We start from the raw sequence: 21,675 nt of genomic DNA, 5'->3' as shown, positions 1-21,675 counted from the left end.
CAGGTAGTTCTAAACTATATCCGATAACAGACCGATCTCTTAAAGTAAAGACAAGTATCATATTGGGAAATTACTCCACTCAGAGCAGACTGGACCTCAGTTTAGTCTTTAGAAAACAATCTGATTTCTCAGCTAATTGTTTTCTCTTCCAAAAGGCCGACTTTATCCTTTGGATCCTACAGGCCAATGCCAGAATTAACAAGGTAACTGAGACAAATTTCCCGTGGACATGCCGTGACAGGCAGTCAAGTTCTTATCCAAAGTTGTGGGAAGGCCCTCTGATGGCAGAGGGAAAATGGAGGGGCGGGGATCAGCCTGTCGGAAAGAGCAGTTAGGAGAACTCTGAAATGTCCAGGCAAGAAGCGATGTGCTCCTGAAGTTGAGTAGGAAGAGGGCAGGTAGAAGAGGAATGTGAGAAAAGAAGGAAGAGGGGATTTGGGGGCTGATTGAACGTGGAGGTAAAGATGGAAGAGGAAGGAGTCATTAGCAACATTCATGTTTCCAACTCCAGTGCTGAGAGGCTGTGTGAAAAGGATTCGTAAACATGCACTCACGCACGCACGCATACATGCACGCATGCACACACAAATTGCCCATGCTCCTGGGATGGAAACAGCTAGCTGATCTGTGAAGAGAACAAGAAAACATACCTATGTGAAATACTCTATAGTTGCAGCAAGAGTTCTCAACGCTCGCTGTACATGAGAATCATCTGGGGAGTTCAAAACATACTATGTCCAGGCCCCAGCTCAGGCCAGCTGAATCAGAATCCCTGGGTATTTTTTTACATCTCCTGCCTCCTTCCGCCCAACACAATTATCCGCCTGTTCCAAAACCCGTAGGAGGACTCATTGTTGCACTGTTCACAGCTTGAAGCTTAGTTTGCCTGACCTTCCAAACTCAGTTCTCTAACAAAAAGAGGCTGGCAAGGACAGCCTGGCAGGGGAACAGGAAAGAAGGGAGCCAGGTGTCCGGCACACGCGCTTCCCCTCTGCCTGCGGAAGGTGGCGGTTCTTACACTTCTGTGAGTCACATTCATGCTAGGATATTTGTCAAATGCAGATGCCTGGGCCCCACTCCCTGTGTAGGTCAGGTCTACCGTGCATGGTTCAGGAATCTGCATTTTAATGGGTTCCGGGTGACTCTGAAAGAGGGTTCATGGCATACACAGTCCCAGAACCCCCGAGAGGCCTGCAGGGGCAATAGTCTCAGAGGCAATGGGTCCCCATGGTGGACATGTGCAGGGCAGGGATTTTCTTTCATCTCGAATCCCATCCCAGGAGACTGAAGAGGCAGGTCTGAGGTAGCCTCCAACAATCAGTGTTAGAATAGTGTTAGTGGGGCTCTATCCAATTTAGGGGGCCTTTATAGGGAAAAAAGTACACCTGCCCCAAGTTTTCATTGTATAACAGAAAGTGGAAGCAAAGCAGGAAGGGCCCTTGGCTCACTCACTCCATTTCACCAAACGGGAAACTGAGGGGTTTTCCTAGGCTGACTGCTGGCAGGAAGTGCAGGAGCGCAAGGAACCTAAAAAGCAGCCTCTGGTCTTTCAGCAAACTTCAATTTCAGCAGTGGGTTTCAATGTGAGGTCCCTGGACCAGCAACATCAGCATCATTTGCTAGAAATGCAAATTCCGGGGCTCCACCCCATACCTATTAGATTGGACTCTAGGGGTTGGGCCCCCAATCTGTGACAACAAGGCCTCAGGTGATTCTGATGTTGTTCAGGTTTGAGGACCCTGCACCAGAGGCTCCGATGCTTTAGTGCTCGTGGGCTTAGACGGTTCCCCACTTCACCTGGCCATCGCCTCAGTCCCTTTGTGTGGGAAGAGGAGAAAGTCGCACAGCACCCCTCCCACTCTCTCCACTAGTTATTGAGAAGGTGCCGAATGACACAGGGGCTGCTTTGTCCAGAGAAAAGCCAGGTTCCAGGCAGCTGCCACCTGCCCAGCTGGCTGCTCTCCCAGCTGACTCTCAGCTTTGTTTTTCTTCTCTCCAAGCCTGAAGAGGGGTGCAGGAGGGACATTCCCTCAGAAAGAAAAGGCACCTCGGTGCCTAACCCCCACAATAGAGGCAGCTCTGGCTCAGTTCTGGTTCCACTGTTCTCCCTAGAGAAATATGGGAGTAGGGCTCAGGGAATGTTGCCACACTCTCCTTCTGGCCCAGGAGTACTTCCTTTTCTCGTAGGATGGAGAAGCAAACACTGCTTCTGGAGCAGGCTTTTTGAGTCAGTGGGGCAGCATCCTGGGCCAGGACAAAAGCCCTTCTTGGAAGAGGTGTCAACGTTCGTACCCACTCCTCCAGAAATGGGTTTTAGTCAGCCCAGGCTGCTACATTGAAATGCCACAGACTGGGTGGCTTAAATAACAGACATGTATCTTTCTCAATTCTGGAGGCTGGGAAGAGAGGCTGATTAAGAGGCTGAGGCACAGGGTGAGGACTGGCTCAGTGCAACAGGGCGAGCTACTCAGCTCTTTCTTTTCCAGTCCCAGGTTTGGACTTCTTCCAAGCATTCTGATCAAAGAGAAAGACTAATATGCTCTAAAAAAGGAGTCATCGGGATCAAGAATAATCCAGCTCCATTGTCAGGATTCATTATAGTCTTTAAATACATTGTAAGAGAGTTCAGAGCTTTGAAGCCAAAATTCTGGAATGTACTTGGGTTATATTAAAAGCACAATTTTATATTTTCTTGTCAAACAACTTTACTTGAGACAACAAATGAAGTATAATTTAACTCAACAGGAAATATCACACTTGGAGGAAAAACATAGAAAAAAAAACCCTTAAATTAAAGCCAAATATTCTTTCCAAGGCACAGCATTGACATTTACAGATTGACAGCAAAATGAGTTTGTTTCCATGAAACAAAATCATGAGTCCAAAGTCTGCCTTTGAAACAGTTTTCCACTTCATCCTCACTTCTCAAGGCTCAGGGAACGATGCTTGTGGCCTTTCTCAGGGCCAGGTAGCCAGTGACGACATCGGATGGCAGCCTCCGAATGTAGGAAAACTCTTCGATGGTCTTGCTCTGGGGGTCCGTGTAGTTGGCCTGGGTGGGAAATAGGCACAGAGAAGGCAGAAGAGGTGGTGGTAGTGGTGGTGAATATTTTAAGTTCGAGTTAAAATTTTTTTCTATTTTACTGAAAGTGAAATATATCTTCATTATGTCTTAACTCTGTCACCAAGAACACTAAATTTCTCACTCGGGCAAAAACTTGTTACTCTTCCCAGCCTTGAGAAATACTTCAGGGTATGGATGGAAAAGGGATAACCACATCGGTCACTAGGATTCTTCTGGTTGGTGCCTCAAGGGCTGCAACCAACAGGTCCAAAAGTGAATTCATGATGATCACCCCTCCTGGATCTCTGCCTTCAATCTAACCACCTGCTTCAGAAGAATGTTCCAGATCTGTTCCCCAAGGCAAGGAGCAGCACACCCACCCCTCCCTGCCACCCTCCACCTACTCCAGGGCGCTCCTCTCCCATTCTTCCGCCCTCTCTCCATGCCACTCCCACGGCTCCCTGGGCTCCACTGCAGTGTTGGACTGGCCACCCACACCCACTCTTCCACTGGAAGACACGGCCATCCTACAACTGCAGCCAGGGTCATCTTTGCTACTTGCAAGTCTGATCACGTCATTCTTCGTGAAACCTCTCAATGGCTCTTCTTTTTTGTTCTCGAGACAAAGAAACAACTCCTCAGCATGGCTCCTGAGTCTTTCCTCCTTCCCATACCTTTTCCTCAGCTACCTGTTGTCACTCACTGGTTCCATCTACCCTGCCTCTATGTCTCTCCCTCCTGTCATGCCCCATTTGCCCTTTCCTTGGGAGGGGCTCCCATCCTGGCCCACTTTGCTCAGCAATCACCTGTTCATCCTGTAGGACTCAGTCCCCAAAGTCATATCAGGGAAGCCTTATCTGTCCCCACAAGGGCAGGACCCCACCCTCACTCTTACCTCACCACTGTTCTCCTGTGGAATGCTTATCTCTGATGCTTTTACATTTATTATCTGCATGACTCTTTGACTAAGGTCTAGGCCATGAGGCTCCCTGAGGCAAGAACCCTGTGGTGTGCTCATCACTGAACCCCAGCTCCAAGTGCAATGCAGAGTGCACAGTGGGCCTTCAGCCAGTGTTTGTACAGCAACAACAAATACATGAATGAACAAAAAATGGACAATCAGGACCATCACAGAAAAGAAAACTTGTTTCTCAATTGACATATCGAAATTCTCTTTTGGTCTGTTTTTAACATGTGCAGAGTGGAGAAGATAACTCACTCCCTATATACCTCGAGGCACATGGCTCCTGCAGATTTTGAAACAGAAACCATGAGGGTGAGTCATTTGGAGCTCCTTTAAAAAATTATAAAGGATGCCATTAAAGTCTAGACAGATAACATCCAATTACTCAAGTGTGGCTTGTCTGCTCCAAGGTTGATCATCTCCTTGGAAGAGGAGGCAGCAACGCTGAGATCTGAGCTGGGAGGGGAGCGAAGAAGCAACAAGCCGAGGGAACTGAGTCATGAGTTTCTCATACTCTAAAAAGTCTTCAGTTCTGCCACTGGAGATCTCCTTAGGCTTTTTAACATCTATGCGTCAGGAAAATGCGATTATTTCTAAAAAACTAAGATTAATTGAAGTTCTGCATAAAATAAAACTTTGATCCTTTGGCCTGATCTAAATAGTGCCTTTCTTTACCACATTCCCTTCAGGGGCAGTATCAGAAAGGAAAGCTTAACTAGAAAAACAGCAACAGCCCCTTTTGAGGCTCCTGGCCAGGATGCAGTTAGATGGACTAACTGGCAGGGGGAGGCTGCCCCACAGTTCGAGCAGGGGCGCAGGCATGTGCATCTGGCTTTGATCATCTAGCCTCTGTATACGAACCAGCCCCAGCCTGGCTCCATTCCTGTGGCTGCCTCACTCCCACCACCAAACTGTCCTGAGCCGCTCAAGTTCAGACCTCACTGCCAAGAAGGCTTCTGAATACATAATGCAGAATACAGAGATACTGTGGCACCAACAAAAAGGTCATCAACAAGAACTTGCACAGACCGGACTTGACCTAGTATTCTGAACAGAAGGGAGGATGCCAAGTGACGCTGCAGAGTGGAACAAGTAAAGAACTGCACTCCTACAGTCGGAAGCTCCTCCGGATTCCATCCCTGGGGCCTGAATGAAACAAAGGCTGCCTTCCAGGAGGGCAGGCAGCAAACAGCTTTCAGGCCTTTCTCGCTGCAGGGGGACAGGGAGTGTTCACTGCTCCTCATCTTTCCCGAGCCACAGTACTTTCCATGGCTTGTAACCAGGGCTGAAAAGCTGTGACCCTGCTCGCCACCCTGCCACACCTCCCTGCCACGCCCGCGCACAGGGGAAACAGTCAGTCAGTCACTTGGCTGGCTGCAAAGGGGTGGGTCATAAACAACTATTAAAAAAAGTCAAATATACGAGGTAACTATTTTCACGTAGTCGACAACTGGGTCATAAACAACTATTAAAAAAAGTCAAATATAAGAGGTAACTATTTTCACGTAGTCGACAACAGATAGCATAAGGCTACATTTCTCTAAAGGTGAAGTTCCCTTAGGGGACCTTTAGGAGGAGATACATGCCATGAATGGATGCGAAAAGAAGCCACCACAAACACACACCATTTTATAGTGCTTCTTCTCTCTTTTTCATTTTTTAGCATCCTCGTGTTTAAGGATCTATGTTAAAAGTCTGTAGTACACTGAGGAGTGTGTGTTCTCTGAAGGAAATAAAACATATGACTAATTCAGCATATAACTAACGTTATTTTCAAAATACAGTAACAACTCAAATCCTTCCAAGGTAAAATGTGTATCATTAATTTAGTTTGTTACAGAAGCTGCAGTCATACATTTTCATAAAAATGTAAAGCATTTAAATGATGTGAATGAGTTTTAAAAAGTGAAGTGACTCATTTTTTCTACAGTTATGAAAAAAAGCCTATCTTCCAAATCGAATAGTGATGAAGAAGGTGAGCTGAAAGTTCTACCCTTCGTCTACATTCTGAAAAGAAGGAAACGAGACTCTCGGAGGTTCCTGAGGTTCAGTTACTTGCCCAAGTCCCACTTCTTCAACTATGCTGCTAGTTTTCAAACCGTGTTCCCCAGAAGGGGTTACTGTGGTGGGAGTGGGGAGAACGGAGGACCAGATCCACAAGGGGCCACAGTGGGTAGGTGGGCTCCAGGGAATTCTGTAAAAGATTCCATTTGGAAAAGGAGTTCTGGTGCTTAAAAATATGTTTGAAAATCACTGCTTTTACCATATTACCCCATTAGAGAAATTTCGATATTTAAAAAAATCATCTCTAAACTGCAAGAAGTTTTTTAAACTTGAGCAGTAAAAAAAGATAAAAAAAAAGTTTTTCTGTGTGTAATTAACATATGTATGAAACATATACGTGTGTGTGTGTGTGTGTGTGTGTGTGTGTGTATTTGTGTTTATATAGTTAAGCAGAGGAAGGGAAAGTGAAACTTGGGTCTGCTGCTTTTCGGAGCAATCCTTTCTCCAAGCTGCCCACATGAATGCCCCAGGCGGCAGCCATTCCATAATAAATGTGTGAACGCTTCAGCACAAACCCCATTACCTATTCAAAGTTTATGGGCTCCAGGCGGGACCAGTGGTGGTCAATATTCAACACTACTATGTAGACAACACTGTGAAATCGTCCTTTCAATTCAATGTTATAAGACATAGAGATGTAATTATACTCACAAGAAGACCTGAAACATCAGAATACTTCTTAGCTGGTTTGAAGGATGGAGGAGCATCAATACTGAAATCTGGAAACAAAAAAAAAAAAAAAAGAAAAGAAAAAGAAGAAAACTAAGCTGGCTAAAATACTGTTTGATAATATTTCTGAAATTTTTACTTCGCGATTAAGTTCTCAGAATTCTCTGGGGAAATAATGCAGTATGTCACAGACCAAGTGCAGGCTCCGGATCTAGCTTTGCCCTGTTCCCAGGAACACTATTCTAGCAGAACCACCAAAAAGCTCATCTGCCCACAAGCCACTTTCACTGTCTCAGGCTATATTGGCTGAAGGTGATGAGATGCCAAACAACCCACTGTTTGGATGTGAGCGTCCAAACACTGGAATGTCCACACTCAGACAACTGTCTAGCTCCCTTTTCACCAGTCTGAGTCACCCCCATGAAAGACGTACAGTGGGATGGGAGATGGAGGAAATTTTACCTATACTTTCCAATGAAGCTGTACAGAACGTACAATAGTGCTTTCAATAGATTTGGAAATACCACAGCATAAAGCATTGACTCTGAAAAACACCAGCTCAGAGGGTAAAACAGAGCTGGCCTTTAAGCTGGTTGTGAGAAAACCTTCTAAATCTCGGGCAACCCTGCTCTTAGAAACAAATTTTAAGAGCAGATTTCTGAATAAGAAGTTTGTCAAATAGAAACACCGATATTATCATATCAGGACCTATTTCACCAGATTGAAATGATAACAGTGACACTAAAAACCACTCATCCAAGACAATACAGATTCGACATAGATACAGTTATGAGGAAATATATACATAATTTCCCTATACTGATGCCACTATAAAATTCCTAAGCTAAAAATTGTTTCCTACATTAATACGAACACAATAATGTAGGTTTGTTATAAGAAAGTTTCTAGTCTAAACATTATGAACTCATAGAAGGCTCTAGACAGCTCACAGTTAGGATCGTTCAGTTGCCACGGCAATGCCCTTTCAGAAGCAAGAATTTGTTTCAGGTTCTTCCAGGTTCTATTCTTCTTGCCAGCTACTGCACCACCATGGCCAGAGTGCTGGAATTAAAAGCATGGATTAGATGAAACAAAAGTCAATGGAAAGTACCATTTCAGAATCTGACATTTATTCTTATTCATAACAGTAATATACCCTTCATTCTGTCAGCAATCATTTATACCCCTAAGGCTTTTTAAAAAAGTAATACACTGTATATTTTAATCTTACTTATAAAAAACAATGCTTTTGAATTGTTGAAACCTATGAGTGAGTTAGTGATAGAGTAGAAATAAAATGTTATAACATTTTTTTTACATACACATAGAAAATCACATCCTTTATTGGGTCTAACTTTGAATTCACTCATGAATTTCCTATTACTTTAAAATAAATTTACTACAAAGTTAGATTTAAATTCATGATCACCTCTCTAAACCCTTCTGAGGGCAAGTCTTTGCCTTGCAAAGTGCTGGTGATCCTGGAAAACCTAAATAAGGTTCAATCATGGCATGGCAAGCCTTCTAGAATTTTTTTTTCTTTTGTCCTATGAAGATGACAAAATAAAATGGAAAAGAATGCCAAAATCTGCTGCAGGCACTGGCAATACTGTATTTTCAAAACTAATTAATGAAAAATAAACTTTTAATCGTGTAACCTGAATCACTATATTTCTTATATCCTTCGAGAACAAAAGGAAGAGTAGCCTATTTCTACTTTACAGCACAATAGCTTAGATGTACTTAAAGGAAATGCCTGTGTTATCCTGCCTCCACCCCTCCCACAACAGCCCATGACAGAGAAGGTGGTGACTTGGATGGAGAAGGGGACATGCAGGCCCAGCATGATCAGAAGCCATGGTATGGTTGTTTGATTTTTTATGTATAAAGTACCTTAGATGCTTACCACAAAGTTCGGATCCTTAAATGGCAAAGGTTTGGCAGTTTTTTCCATAGGTCCTGTGCTAAAATCAGAGGGCACCATTTTATTCTCAGCCATGGCTTCCATGCTGATACCCTTAAAACATAGTAAGAGTAGTAGGAGGTCAGTTTCTTTTAGCTGAGTTCCTTAATTCAGCTCTCAACAAGAAAAGATGATACCATGGGACGTTTGAGGGAATACAGTGTGCCCAGAGCCCTTGCAGGTGGCCTGCACCAGAGGAGGGCATGCCAGATTGGTAGCCGCACCTGCAGTGCAGAAGCCACAGGACAGTCAGCCAGGATCCCAGCTGTCATGCTTTCTGGCCTCTCTATGTGCCACGCACAAGAATGGGTGTCCTAGCTGAGCTGCTCATTTAACCCTGACAACCACTACAAGGTAGTGCTATTATCCCCAGGTTACAGAAAAACAAATGAACAAATAAAACAGTCTTTCCATGACACCACATGGCCCCTTACTCCTATTGATCTTGTCAAATTGTCTTGAGACATTAAGACAAAAAAAAAGATCCAGCCCCTTTAAGGGTCACATCAGCCAGACAACCCAGGCTTGAGCTGGTATGCATAAGGGGCACAACAGGATATGGGCATTCTAAGAAGAATGGAGGGAGAGTAGGCTAGAGCGTCAGCTGGCTGTGGCCAGAATGCCCTGACAAGAAGGCTAATATGCTTTAAAACGAAAAATCTTTTAAGCTGCAATTACAAAGAAGAAAGACAAAAAAATCACTCCTGATTTATAATGCAATTTCCAATCTTCCCGGACTGCAATAAACTTTTTAAACTGACATATAATTCATGTACAGAGAAATGCACACATCTTAGGTTTCATGGGTTTTGCCAATGTTTACACTTGTGCAGCCCACATCCCTATCGAGATATAGGACATTTACATCATCCCAGAACGTTCCCTCCTGCCTCTTCCTAGTCAATCCCTTCTATCCTTGGCCAACCACTGTTCAGATTTCTACCACATCACCTTTGCCTCACATGAGTGGAATCTGGCAGTATATACTGTTGTGTTAGGCTTCTTTAGCTCAGCATAAAGTTTCTGAGATCTATCCATGATGTTGCACGGATCAGTAGTTTGTTTTGCTGAATTTGAATACTACTCAGCACAGTAGTATTCTCGTGTATAGGATGTACCACAATTTGTTTACCCATTTTCCTATTAATGAAATTGTTATTTTCAGTCTTCAGCTATTATAAATAAAGCTGCTGTGAAATATCTATACAAGCCTTTGTGTGGACCTGTGTTTTTACTTCTCTTGGGTAAATACCTAGGAGTGGAATGGTTGGCTTATAGGGTATGTGTATGTTTCATTTTATAAGAAAATGCCCAATCATTTTCTTAAATAGTTGCACTCTTACACTCCCAGCAGCAGTGTAAGAAAGTTCTGGATGGATACACACACACACACACAGAATCTTCCACTCCACCTCCCCCACCATCTCTACCACGCCCTGCAATGGCATCCATGTGGGAGGAAGGGGAACGGGGGAGATTGGGAGCACTCATTCTGCTGCAATAGTTCTCTAAACAGTTTCTTCTCAAACACTTGCCCAGACTCCTCTAGGGTCTCTCCATGTAGGCCTGTGCTCCTTCTTCTCTGTTCATACCACCTCTTCCTGTCTGGACTGTTCCTCACCTCAACCTCCCCCCATTCATGGTCCTTCCTAACTTCTCTCCCCTCCAAGGCCCAGCTCAAATGTCAATTAACCAAGAACTAAGAGGCCTCCAATTTCTCATCCTTTTCCTACTGTCTGTAGCCACAAGTGATGTCTCTCTTCTCTCCTTTCCTTCATTCTCTTCCTCCTGCCCGCCTCTGTCTGCCTACCCTTCTTTGCCACAATTCTTTGCCCTTATCTGGCACCTTTCTTAGATATAAGCTTCAGAGGAGTGACCCTGTAGTACACATCTTGCCTACTCCATTCCCTACAGCACAGTCAGTGTCATAGTTTTAAATGCAAGCGTGATGTCAATCCCCTACTTACAACTGGCGAGGGGTTCCCACCGCCCTGGGATTAGGAACAAATTCTGGCTCCCTCTCCGGCCTTGTCTCTTGCTCCCCCTCCTTCCTGTATTCTGTATTTTCTGTTGCAAAATCCAGTAAGTCATTTTCTATACAGCACAAATAGTTTCCAATTTTTCCATTTTTATTTATGCTTCACCAAAATTATTTTCATCAGGATTAGTCCATGTCAGATTTAATTTTACAACAAAGATTAGATTTAGCATTTTGTACATAACTAACTTTTTTTACCTTTGTGATTTTTCTCTCATGGTCACAGTATTTCTGCCAGGTACACGTGTCCTGGGAGACACAATCTGATGAAGAAGATTTGATTTTCCCATTACATTTAATCATTTACTGACGTTACCTGTGTAACCCGTTGTCAATGTTATTTTGTGCTGTTTGTTAGAGTAATGTCTATTATAAATTGGATACATGATTGATAGTTTGAATCTATGTCTTAGTCAATGAAAAACAGCAGCTTTTGAAACAGGGAACAACAAACCAGAAGGAGAGAAAAGGAGAGAGGTAAGCGGACTGGGAAAGGAGTCAGAGAGTGAGAATTCATAGAGGGGTCAAAACATCCTGCTTCATTCTATGGCTCAGTCTTCCGTCCTCTGCATCTAACCCAGTGCCTGGCACAGAGTTAGTACCAAAGCATCACTGACTGGTTGACTGACCGGAGTTAAGGAACAAGACAGCGTGGCCTAACTAAATTCCAGTATCAATATGTATATGCTCAGGAGTTCATTGTAAGGAATCGTTCCTGGGTGGGATGCCGTGGCCGAACACAAAGAAACACAGGAAGGATAATTCAGAAACAACTGGGCTTGGTTACCTGCAGAGCACAAGGAACAGGGCGGAAAGGACAGGGAGATGGGAAGAGAGAGGAGTAAAACTTCTCTAAGTATAGCTCTTTGTAGAGTTTTGACCTTTTGAACCATGTTAAAGTTTTACATACTACTACTACTACTACTACTGATAAAACCAATAAGGATGGGGCAGCAGGCAGAGAAGATGGAATACAAACACAACCAAATCGGCCTTGCTATATTTGGAATGAATAACAACCACACTGAAAGAGAGGAAGGGAGACATAACTTTGGTGACTATGAAAACAGTATTTTGACAACATAACCTTAAGGTTAAAGGCAAAAAGAACATAAACAATTTGTAGGTTTGTTTCTCACAAGGGTACGGGTTAGTAATTCTGCCAATATGTGTTCTAAGATGAAGCAAATAGGAATGGGGAAGGCTAAAATGAACCTTGCATAGTAGATTAAAATCAGAGGTAATATGAACTCGTGGTTTTTAACATATACATAGACAGATAAACACAGAAATAGATACGGAGGTGTGTGTGTGTGTGGGGGGGTTGTTATGTACACACATACCTATATCTCCTAGGTCTCTCTACTCAGAGGGCTAGAAACAGCGAACAGCAGGCACACCATTGTCCAGATCCTAGTTTCTAAATATATTTCCCAGGATCTAGTGATCCTTAAACAAATGGCTAATTCCAGGGCTGGGACAGGAAAGTACAAGATGAGCCTTGTGGTACCAGAAAGTAAGAAAACTACTGCATCAGTTTGCTAGAGATGCCATAACAAAATACCACAGACTGAGTGGTTTGAACAACAGAAATTTATCTTCTCACAGTTCTGGAGACTAGAGTCCAAGATCCAGGTGCCAGCAGCGTTGATTCCTCCTGAGGCCCCTCTCCTTGATTTGTAGATGGCCATCTTCTCACTGTCTTCACATGGCCTTTCCTCTGTACATGGGCCTCCCTGATGTCTCTCCCTCTTCTTATAAGGACACCGGTCTTACTGGATTAGAGCCCCATCCATGTGACCTCATTTAGCCTTAATTATTTCTGTAATGGTTCTATCTCTAAATACAGTAACAATCTGAGGTGTACTAAGGGTTAGGACTACAACAGATGAATCTTGGGGGGACATAATTCAGTGCATAACAGCACTCAAAAAATGGTAGAGGTACATTAAAGGTTACAGGAGCCAGTTTGAAGAGTTCCCAGTAGCCAAATCTGGGCAATTTGAGCAACAAAATAAATAATGCTAATCCAGAATATATAAAGGACTCTTATGACTCAATGACAAAAAGACAAATAATTCCATTTTAAAGGCAAAGACTTCAATAAAAATGTCTTCAGAAAAGATATACAAATGGCCAATAAGCATTGAAAAGATGTTCAACATCATTAGTCAGTAGGGAAATGTAAATCAAAATAGTGAGATATTATTTCACACCCACTAAAATGGCTATAATCGAAAACACAATAGCATGTGTTGGCGAGGATGTGGAGAAACTAGAACCCTCAGACATTGCTCGTGAAAATGTAAAAGGGGCAGTCATTTTGAAAAACAGTTTGGTTACCTGTTTTTATAGGCCAATCTGACAGCGAGTGAGCCAGGAGTTCCATGAAACCTGAAGAGGAAGCCTTAGCTGGCATGCAAGTTGAGAAGAGTGACCGTCATCTGCTCTTTTAAGAGGTGGCCACACAGGGGGAAGGAGGGAGTTTGGCCCACTGGCTGGAAGGCACATGAGGTGAGGTCACTTGCTAGTGTTAGAATGAAACGGGCCATTCTCTTGAGGAATCTAACAATTCGTTAAGGGTGCATCACAAGACTACTCAGGGAGGAAAAGCCAATGGGTGTGGGCTGTCAGAAGGCTGGGCCTACAGGGTGGCCTGATTTAAGTAAGAGAGAGAAAAATAACCCTAAGAAGTATGCAGAGAGCTCCCATCAGGGAGAAACCATGACAGCTAGGGACAACTCAGGGAAAATAGGTAGAATATGAGAGCTTTCCTAGGGCCAAATATACTTTGTTTCAACTTTATTGAGTTTTTCATAAAGAAAATGACAACTTATATAATCTTGTTTCCATTCGGGAGAATATAAACAAACAGAACTGCTCCAGAAGCAAAGAGATACGAAAAGGAAATGAAGAACTGGGCCCCAAAGCCTCCAATGGTGATTACGGAACCAGCCACAGAACATGCCCAGCTCAGTGCTGCCAGCCTCATGCACTGGCGTTAGCTTTATCTCCTTCTCCAGAATTGCTGAAAGACCGCATTTTCCCCTTTCTGTTCATGCCTCTTCTCTGATTCCTAGTGGGGAAGGTCAAAGTCACAGTGAAATCTTGGGAGGAAATACAGGGCATTCTTTTAATGTAGGCTGTTCCAGGCCCAGGGAGACCCGGGAGAACACCATCAGGCAGAAATGCTTCACAGAGATCTGGGCAGGTAGTGCTGGCCCGGCAGCCACTATGCAGGGGCCTCAGCAAGTCCCTGTGGGTTGGAAGATCTGAGAGCTTGGCTAAGGGCGAGGATACACCATCGGACAGGTGCATCTGCTGAGAGGAAGGGGATGGTGAGAAGAGAGGGCCAGGAGTTGACATCATGTTCCGGGTAGCATGCTTGAGCGGAGTCAAGAAGATGATGTGCTCATGCACTGATTTCCGAAACTCACCCCTCTTGCTCATGTGGCTACTCCATCCTTTTCTCTTCCTTTGTCAGCAGGCCAGAACCCTACTAAGGAGTCAAGCTGAAGACAAAGCTGAGAAAGGAAGCCATCCTGAGGTGAACCGAGCTGCATCATTCCAGAGCTGCATCCTCTGAAACAGTAAGCACCCTTTTCCCAGGCTCCAAAAGAATACCCAACTCTGGGACCAGAACTGGGTTTTCTGCATTTCTTTACTCTTTTTAACTCCGCCTTCCACATTACTGCTCCCTCATTCTTTCCTTTCCCTGGGCTTCAGCCAAGCTGAGACTCTTGAGTCTATTAGTTACAGAATGAGAGGGAGAGAGACCTTCAGTCAAAGGGAGGATCAAGTCAGTGAGGTGGGGATGCAATAAAATAAAACTTAATATGATGTACAGTTTTCATATTACTAAACTACTATAACACTTAGAGACTTTACGAGATGAACTCTCCCGCACCAAGACACGAACACTCTAACAAGAGGAAAGAATGAACACTTAGCACTAAAAGGGCTGATGTAAGTCCCAGGGAAGATAAACCTGCCCTGCTATGAAAGAGGGACATGCCTGCCCCAGACTGAGACGAGTCAGTGAGGCCTCAGCTCTGCCCAATGGCAGAGCCCAAATAAATGGCTTCATCTCTCCAGACAGCAGCCTGCATGGCTGACTCAGACATAAGGATAACTTGGGCATTCTGTCTGTGGTTACTAAGCAGAGAAACAAATGTCCTTTGTCTTATTACTAAAAAATCAAATGTCCACTTGCACCTAATTAATAGTATTCTAGATTCAAAAGCTGACCCTAGTCTAAAACTAGAGGCTTAATGTAGGGTTACTTGAAAGAGCAAACCTGTGAGACGCAGCCTAAATATTCAGTAAGTCAATTAAATAAGAGCACCTAATCCCTTAAGAAGTCTATAACATAGAGAAAGGTTCATGAAATAATGCTAAGTCAAAAGCAGGGCACACCATGTTATACACCAAATAAAATGAAAAAAACTGTATCTACACACAGAGAACACTAATTATTATAGTTGTTGAGGAAGAAGACTGGGTGGCTTTTTATGTCCACTTTAAAAATAGAAAAAACTTTCTAAATTTACGATTTTTTAAAGGTAGAATGATTATTTTTTTAGATAAATAAATCAAATCAGTTCAACATTCTCTGGCTGCCTCCAGTCATAGAAGAGTCTGTAATCACATGCACTCTGCATTAACCTTCAAAAGAAGCAACTGCTGCCTCTCAACTTTAGATGTTTTATTAACCTTTTTCCCGTTTAGAAAAAAAAAGTGCAGCTCAGATAGGAATGCTAGGTTTTCTAGGATTTGACATTTTCAGTGATGCGACTACTAAAAAGAGAATGCTATAATAGAGTGACGACATTTGTTTCCAAAAATTATTGATATACTAGAGTGATGCGAAAATAATAATAAAAGCAAGACATTTCATGGCAAACTTTGGGGGTAAGGTTAGGACTGTAATCCACGAGTTATCTTGGGGAAAACAGAAAAAGGGTTCCATTACAAACTAGTCTATTATATAACAGTCAGTCTACGGGCCAGTTGGGTTTCTCTGTAGATTTTACCAACTTGAATAGGCATTTGGAAAATCTAAAGCGCCTTATATTTACCTAATAAAATTCCCTCAAAAAGCATTTCTCTGCACCATGGATTTGGTTACATCGGAGGTATAATTACATCTTCTAAGGCAGAGCAACAAAAGTGGTATCAAGAGAAGCAATCAAGAAAAAAGTATGTAGACTCTGGACCGTCAGCCTGGGTTCCAGTTTTCACTCTACCACTTGTTAGCTGTGTGACCTTGGAAAAGATACTTAACCTCTCTATGCTCCCGTTTGTTTATTTGTTTTTTATTTGTAGAATAACAATTCACAAAGGGTTGTTTTGAGGCTTACGTGAGATAGAATTTAGAAAGTGCTTAGAAGAGTGCCTGGTATGTAGTAAATGCCCAATAAATGTTAATTTTCATTACTTATTATGATTTCTGTCATTTTAGCACAGTGTATCTGTTCTCCAACCCAAGTCAGCACTAATCATTTTCATAGTATTATAACCAGAATGGACAAGAGATGGCACGCTCCAGATTATATTATTGATCAATAACTACATTAGTTACACTTAAAATATAAATCCAAACACAGAATTGTAATTCTGTGACAATTTGTACAACTTAGCAAGCATAAACATTTAGTAATTTCTGTTGATTCCTAAGGACTTCTGAGCATAAAACCCTTTAAATTTCATTTATTCGCTCAATTTTACTTTAGAAACAGCATGTACATTCTGGAAATTAAAACCTGTCTTCGGACTTCATGAAGTTATCTCACATTTCAAAAAGCACTCTAATGTCTACTTTAATGTCATTTGTAAATTTTTAAATCCCACAAAAGTTTTACAGACATTTCTTTTTTTATAAGAAACAAAACAGCAACAACAACAAGAAACAAAAAAGAAAAAAATAGCTAACCACTAAAGTAAGGAAATTTAGATACTGAAAGATCTGTAAAGTCTCTATTAACTAAAAAAATTCGATCATTTATATAAAACCACTCATTTCCCACAGATGAAACCCTGAGCAATCTGATACCTGTTCACAGCTCCAGCCCTGGTCGGCCTTCCCCACCCAAACTCGCCACCCCTCAAAGTCCACCTCAAGTCCCTCTTCCTCCCTATCGCTCCTCTAGCATTGCCTACATGAGTCCTTATCTGCCAGTGTCCCACCATACTAGGACACCAACACCAGAGAATACCTATAATCGACTTTAGTACATAGTTAGAAATCACTGTATTTTCCTACTTGTTCCACATATGTGATAGGCAGAATTCTAAGATGGCCCTTAGGAATCCCAGCCACTGGTGTGCACATACCTTCTCTCAGTTATTCAAGCAAAAAGTAATGTGGGTACTGCTGTGAAGGGGTTTTGAAGATATATAATATAAGGTATCAAATTAGCTGACCTTAAACAAAGGAGATTTACAAGGTGGGTATACAAACCCTTTAAATCAGGGAAAGGAAAAGTCAAAGATATTTGAGGCGTGAGAGGGATTTGACATAAGAGATTCTCCATAGTTGGCTTCAAAGATAGAGGAAGCCATGTGGCAAAGAATGTGGACAGTGGCTAACTGCCAGCAAGGAGACAAGAACCTTAGTCCTGCCACTGCAAAGAATTGAATTCTGCCAACAATCTGAATGAGCCTGAAAAAAAGATTTTCATCCAGAGCCTGCAGACAAGAAACCAGCCCAGCCAAAACACCAATCTCAGCTTTGTGATACCCTGAGCAGAGAACTAAACTAGTCATGTTGTACCAGGACTTCTGACCTACAGAACAAGGAATAAATGTGTTATTTAAGTCACTAATTTGTGGTAATTTGTTACGACAACAATAGAAAATTAAAACACTAGATAAATGTCATTTTCTCCTCCTTGGAGATTTCTGGGAGGACAGGGACAAGCTGTAATCCTTTGAAATGTCTTAAGTATACTGCTGGGGACATAACAGAAATACAATATAATAAATTCTTGCTGATTGAACTGAACTGAAACAGAACAGAAAGGCTAAGCAAAAGACATAGGTAAAGGTCACCTAGGTAGATTCCAGACATCCAGACAACCCTCAGGGCAGCACTGTGCTACTGCCGCAGATGCTGTGGAGCCGGGAACTAGGTTGGAAGGCTATGTTAGAGCAGGAAAAACATCTTAAGGCTCCTTTCTGGAGACAGAGCCAAGATTTTTACTTCTTCATGGAATGCTGAGGGTGGGAGTAGGGTAACTAGTTATATACTTCATTAATTAAATGCCAGTTAGGGAGAGGACAGCAAAGATGAAAGAATTCACTATTCCAAGGAATGACCTACTCTTTCCTGCCTGAGAGTTTGTTGAAGCTGCTGAGATGAAGAGGATCCACAGGGAACCTTTCCCCTCAGCGAGAGCTCTGGGGCCGGAGATTTGTGATTTCTACCAAGTCGGTTACCGGGAATGTCCATTATCCTGAAGGCATTTGGCCACTCTCTGAAGCTTGCTGTGGTGGGAGTTGATCAGTGCTATTTTTAGGGTCAAAACAATCATTTCTCCCAATATGTAATGACTACATTCCTCAGTCTTGGCACAGTTGGATATCCACATATATTCTGGGAGAAAGTACTCACAATGCATATATATGTGGCAAAGAACTTCAATCAAGAGTATATTAACTCCTAAACATTTTTTAAAAAAATGAGCCAACTATAAAAAAATCAAGCACTTCACAAAAGATATAGGAATGGTCAATAAGCATATAAAAAAGTGATTGATATCATAAGTAATCAGTAATCAGAGAAACAAAAATTAAAACAAAAATTAGATACAACTACATAGCCATCAGAACGACTAAAATTAAAAGTGGACGATGCCAAGTATTGCTAAGGATGTAGAGCAATTGGAACTCTCTCATTTTGTTGGTGAGAATGTACACTAGCGCAACTACTTTGGGAAATACTGTTTTTACAATTTCTGAGTTAAATGTGTGTCTACTTTATAATCCACTGATTCCACTACTATCCATTTATCCAAGAGAAATGAAAGCCTATGTCTACACAGACTTGTACAGGAATGTTCAGAGCAGCTTATGTATAAAAGCCAAAAATTGTAAACAAAACTCAAATATCCATCAGTTGTGGTATGTTTACACAGTGTACCAAACATACTGATATAGGTAATAACATGAATGAACAACTCTCAAAAACATTGTTTCACAGAGAAATCCAAACAGACACAAAAGAATTTGTTCTGTATGATTCCATTTATATTCTGTTCAAAAACACAAAGCCAAGCTATGGCGAGAGATTTCAAAATAGTAGTTACCTCTGACAGGGAGGGAAGACAGTAATGCCTGGAAAGGGTCACCAGGGCCTTTTCTGGAGCTCTTAAAAATGCTCTCTATTTTGATCTGGGTGGTGGCCACGTAAGTGTATACATATGTAAAAAGTCCTTGATCTGTACTATTAAGATTTGTGCATTTTACTGTATGTAAATCATACCTCAATAAAGCATTTTTAAAAGGGGGGCGTGGAACACTATTAATTAACAATGGAAGGAATGACAGGCAGTTAACATCTCTATAACATTGTTCTGGGTGAACGATGCCACCGCATGTTCTGGAGAGGACACAGTATATAACACTCCATCTTTGCTCTCCTATTGTTTTAAAATAAAATACAGAAGCCAAGACAAACACTCATCTGACTAAGCTAGCTACTCCTCCACCGAAAATTCTTTGCTGGAATTTTGGAGCCTAGATTGTCCAGATGCCGAGAAGTCTGTACCAAGTACTGTGCTAAGGGCTTTATGACCACGAGATCATTGAATCCTTACAACAACCCCATAAGGTAATTGTAAGAAACCCACTTGGGACGAGGAAACTGAGGGTCAAAAAAGCACTTTTCTAAGGATGAGGGAAAACATCCATATCAATACATCTTGGTATTCCTCCATGTAGGACCTTAGGGAGCTCTGAACCTTACAGACACTCGGTCACTGTCTGTCGAACGGACGAAGGTGAGACACGTTAACTTCTGCTTCACTGAACCTAACTCTCAATTGCAACCTTGATGCGAAGAGACCGTCCTTCCACTAAATCAGTAATAATCTGCCCACCTCTCCTCAAGAACAGTGCAACGCGGGTGACTCTTTACTCAATTCCTACATGTCCAAACTAAAGGAGAAAATGTTTCATCTGCACTAGGGGGTCAAAGGAGAGGCCACAAGCGCGGCGCATGCACCCTGACTCGCCTGTCCTGCGTACCTACCCTCTGCGGTGCAGTCCTTCGCTCCGCCCTGCAGGGCCCGCGCATGCGCTCTCGCCCCGCCCCGCCGCTCAACCACCGCGCACGCGCAGGCTAGTCGAGCTACAGCGTACCTGTGCAAAGCTAGAGGTGGACGCTTTTTTCTTCTTACTGGCGCTGTATATCCCGGCGCTGCTGCTGTTGTGGGAAGGACTGGCTGGCCTCTTCTTGCTGTTCCGGGCTATCCCCGGAGTGGTGGTAGTGGCCACAATTGGAATTTGAGCCGCCATCCCTACCCCGAGTTTTCCTCCTTCCCCCTCCCCACTTCTTTCTCTGTGCAGGCCTGGGACTTCCGGCTCGCTGTTACTTCCGTCTTAATGCCAGAAAACCCGGCCTGGACTCTCAAAGCATTCGTTGACTTCTTTCTCTCGGCCGTATCTAAAAAGCGGAGCTCGGTGCAGCCAATTCCGTCAGGGCGGGAAGGTGTCTGAGGGACGATGTCCTCCTACTCTGGTTCTCCCGACCCGGGCACATGTTTAGAAATCCCGTGATTGAGGAATAGAACATCTCGCGATTTTTTTTTTCTTTTTTTAAGTAACTGGGCTTAAAAAGAACAACCATGTTGTTTTTTTCCCCACATTAAGTCAAAAGATGGATCACTTTTGATAACTAAGAAGAAAAGTAGGGTCATTCTCGGTGGATTAGACAGCCCCGCCATGCTGCTATCTTTCCCTGTGGTCGTTGCCTTTTGGCACCGAAGAAGTTAGTGTATCAGTAGTGCCCAAATAGCATAGAGTGGTTCTTAACCTTTTGGGGGTTTCAGGCCTCTTTGAACATGTAAGCTATGCTATCCTCCCTCTCCCACCCCAACCAAATGTATATAGGCATGGGCAAAATTTTACAGAGATTTCAGAGAGTTCACAAGTCTGCTAAAACCTATTTATGAACTTTGGTGGAACACCCCCTCCTCCTTGTTGTTTGTACATACTGCTCTGCACTTTAGAACATTTATGACCCAAACTGTGTGGGTTATAATTGGTTGGTTAGTGTCTTTTGGCTTCTGCTAGAATGAAACTCTGTGAAGGGAAGGTAGGTTATGTTTTGTTCATTTATCTTTCCCAGATCGCAGTACCTTGCAAGTCATTGGTATATTATAAATATTTTAAAGTCGTTAATGAATGAATGAACCCCCTGCAGTAATTAGTTGAAGCTACTGTGTTCTAATACAGGAAAGTGGCATATATGAATCTGGATTACTTGAAAGAAATAGGCTGCAGAGTGACTTAGAGGTAAGAGAGAACAGTTAGGGAAACTGACAATAATGTTACAACTTTTCTCCTATGCAGAACCATCCAATGGTAAAATGTTCTCTCCCATGCTCCAACCTCCACTCCTATCCTCAACTAAATCTAGGCTTCCTTATTCTTTATCTCAGTAACTACAACTCTAACCCGCTAGTCACCTAAGCCAGAAGCTAGATGTTGACCCTGGCTTTCTGGGCCCACCCTCTCTAGTAACACACCCATATCCCATTCCAGTCAGCCACCCTCTCAGCTCACTCCTTCAACACTCCTGCTCTCAATAGCCTTCCTGATGGAAGTTTGGGCCTCCATTTGTTTTCTAATCCTCCCTGACCCTAGGCCATCCTTCACACCGGCTGCCAGAATGGGCTATCTAAATCATAAAT

General features: G+C 42.8%; 1 protein-coding gene across 2 annotated transcripts; it reads right to left on the bottom strand.

Moving 5' to 3' along the window:
* Positions 1–2,663: 2,663 nt before the first annotated feature.
* On the bottom strand, positions 2,664–20,443 carry INO80C (INO80 complex subunit C). Of its 2 annotated transcripts, none has more exons than XM_006919966.3 (5): positions 20,123–20,443; positions 8,668–8,778; positions 7,712–7,823; positions 6,744–6,811; positions 2,664–3,052 (listed from the first exon to the last, which is right to left on the bottom strand). In XM_006919966.3, exons 1-5 carry the CDS (start codon positions 20,276–20,278, stop codon positions 2,933–2,935), a joined length of 567 nt encoding a protein of 188 aa, XP_006920028.1. In that variant the 5' UTR covers positions 20,279–20,443; the 3' UTR covers positions 2,664–2,932. The 2 variants fall into 2 exon arrangements, with proteins under 2 accessions (XP_006920028.1, XP_015451109.2); XM_015595623.2 differs by lacking the exon at positions 20,123–20,443 and adding an exon at positions 20,013–20,060.
* Positions 20,444–21,675: the final 1,232 nt, after the last annotated feature.

Source organism: Pteropus alecto, unplaced genomic scaffold, assembly GCF_000325575.1.
Source record: "Pteropus alecto unplaced genomic scaffold, ASM32557v1 scaffold146, whole genome shotgun sequence".
Classification (NCBI taxonomy): domain Eukaryota; kingdom Metazoa; phylum Chordata; class Mammalia; order Chiroptera; family Pteropodidae; genus Pteropus; species Pteropus alecto.
The sequence above is the reverse complement of the archived record's forward strand: the minus strand, read 5'-3'. Positions and strand labels throughout refer to the sequence as shown.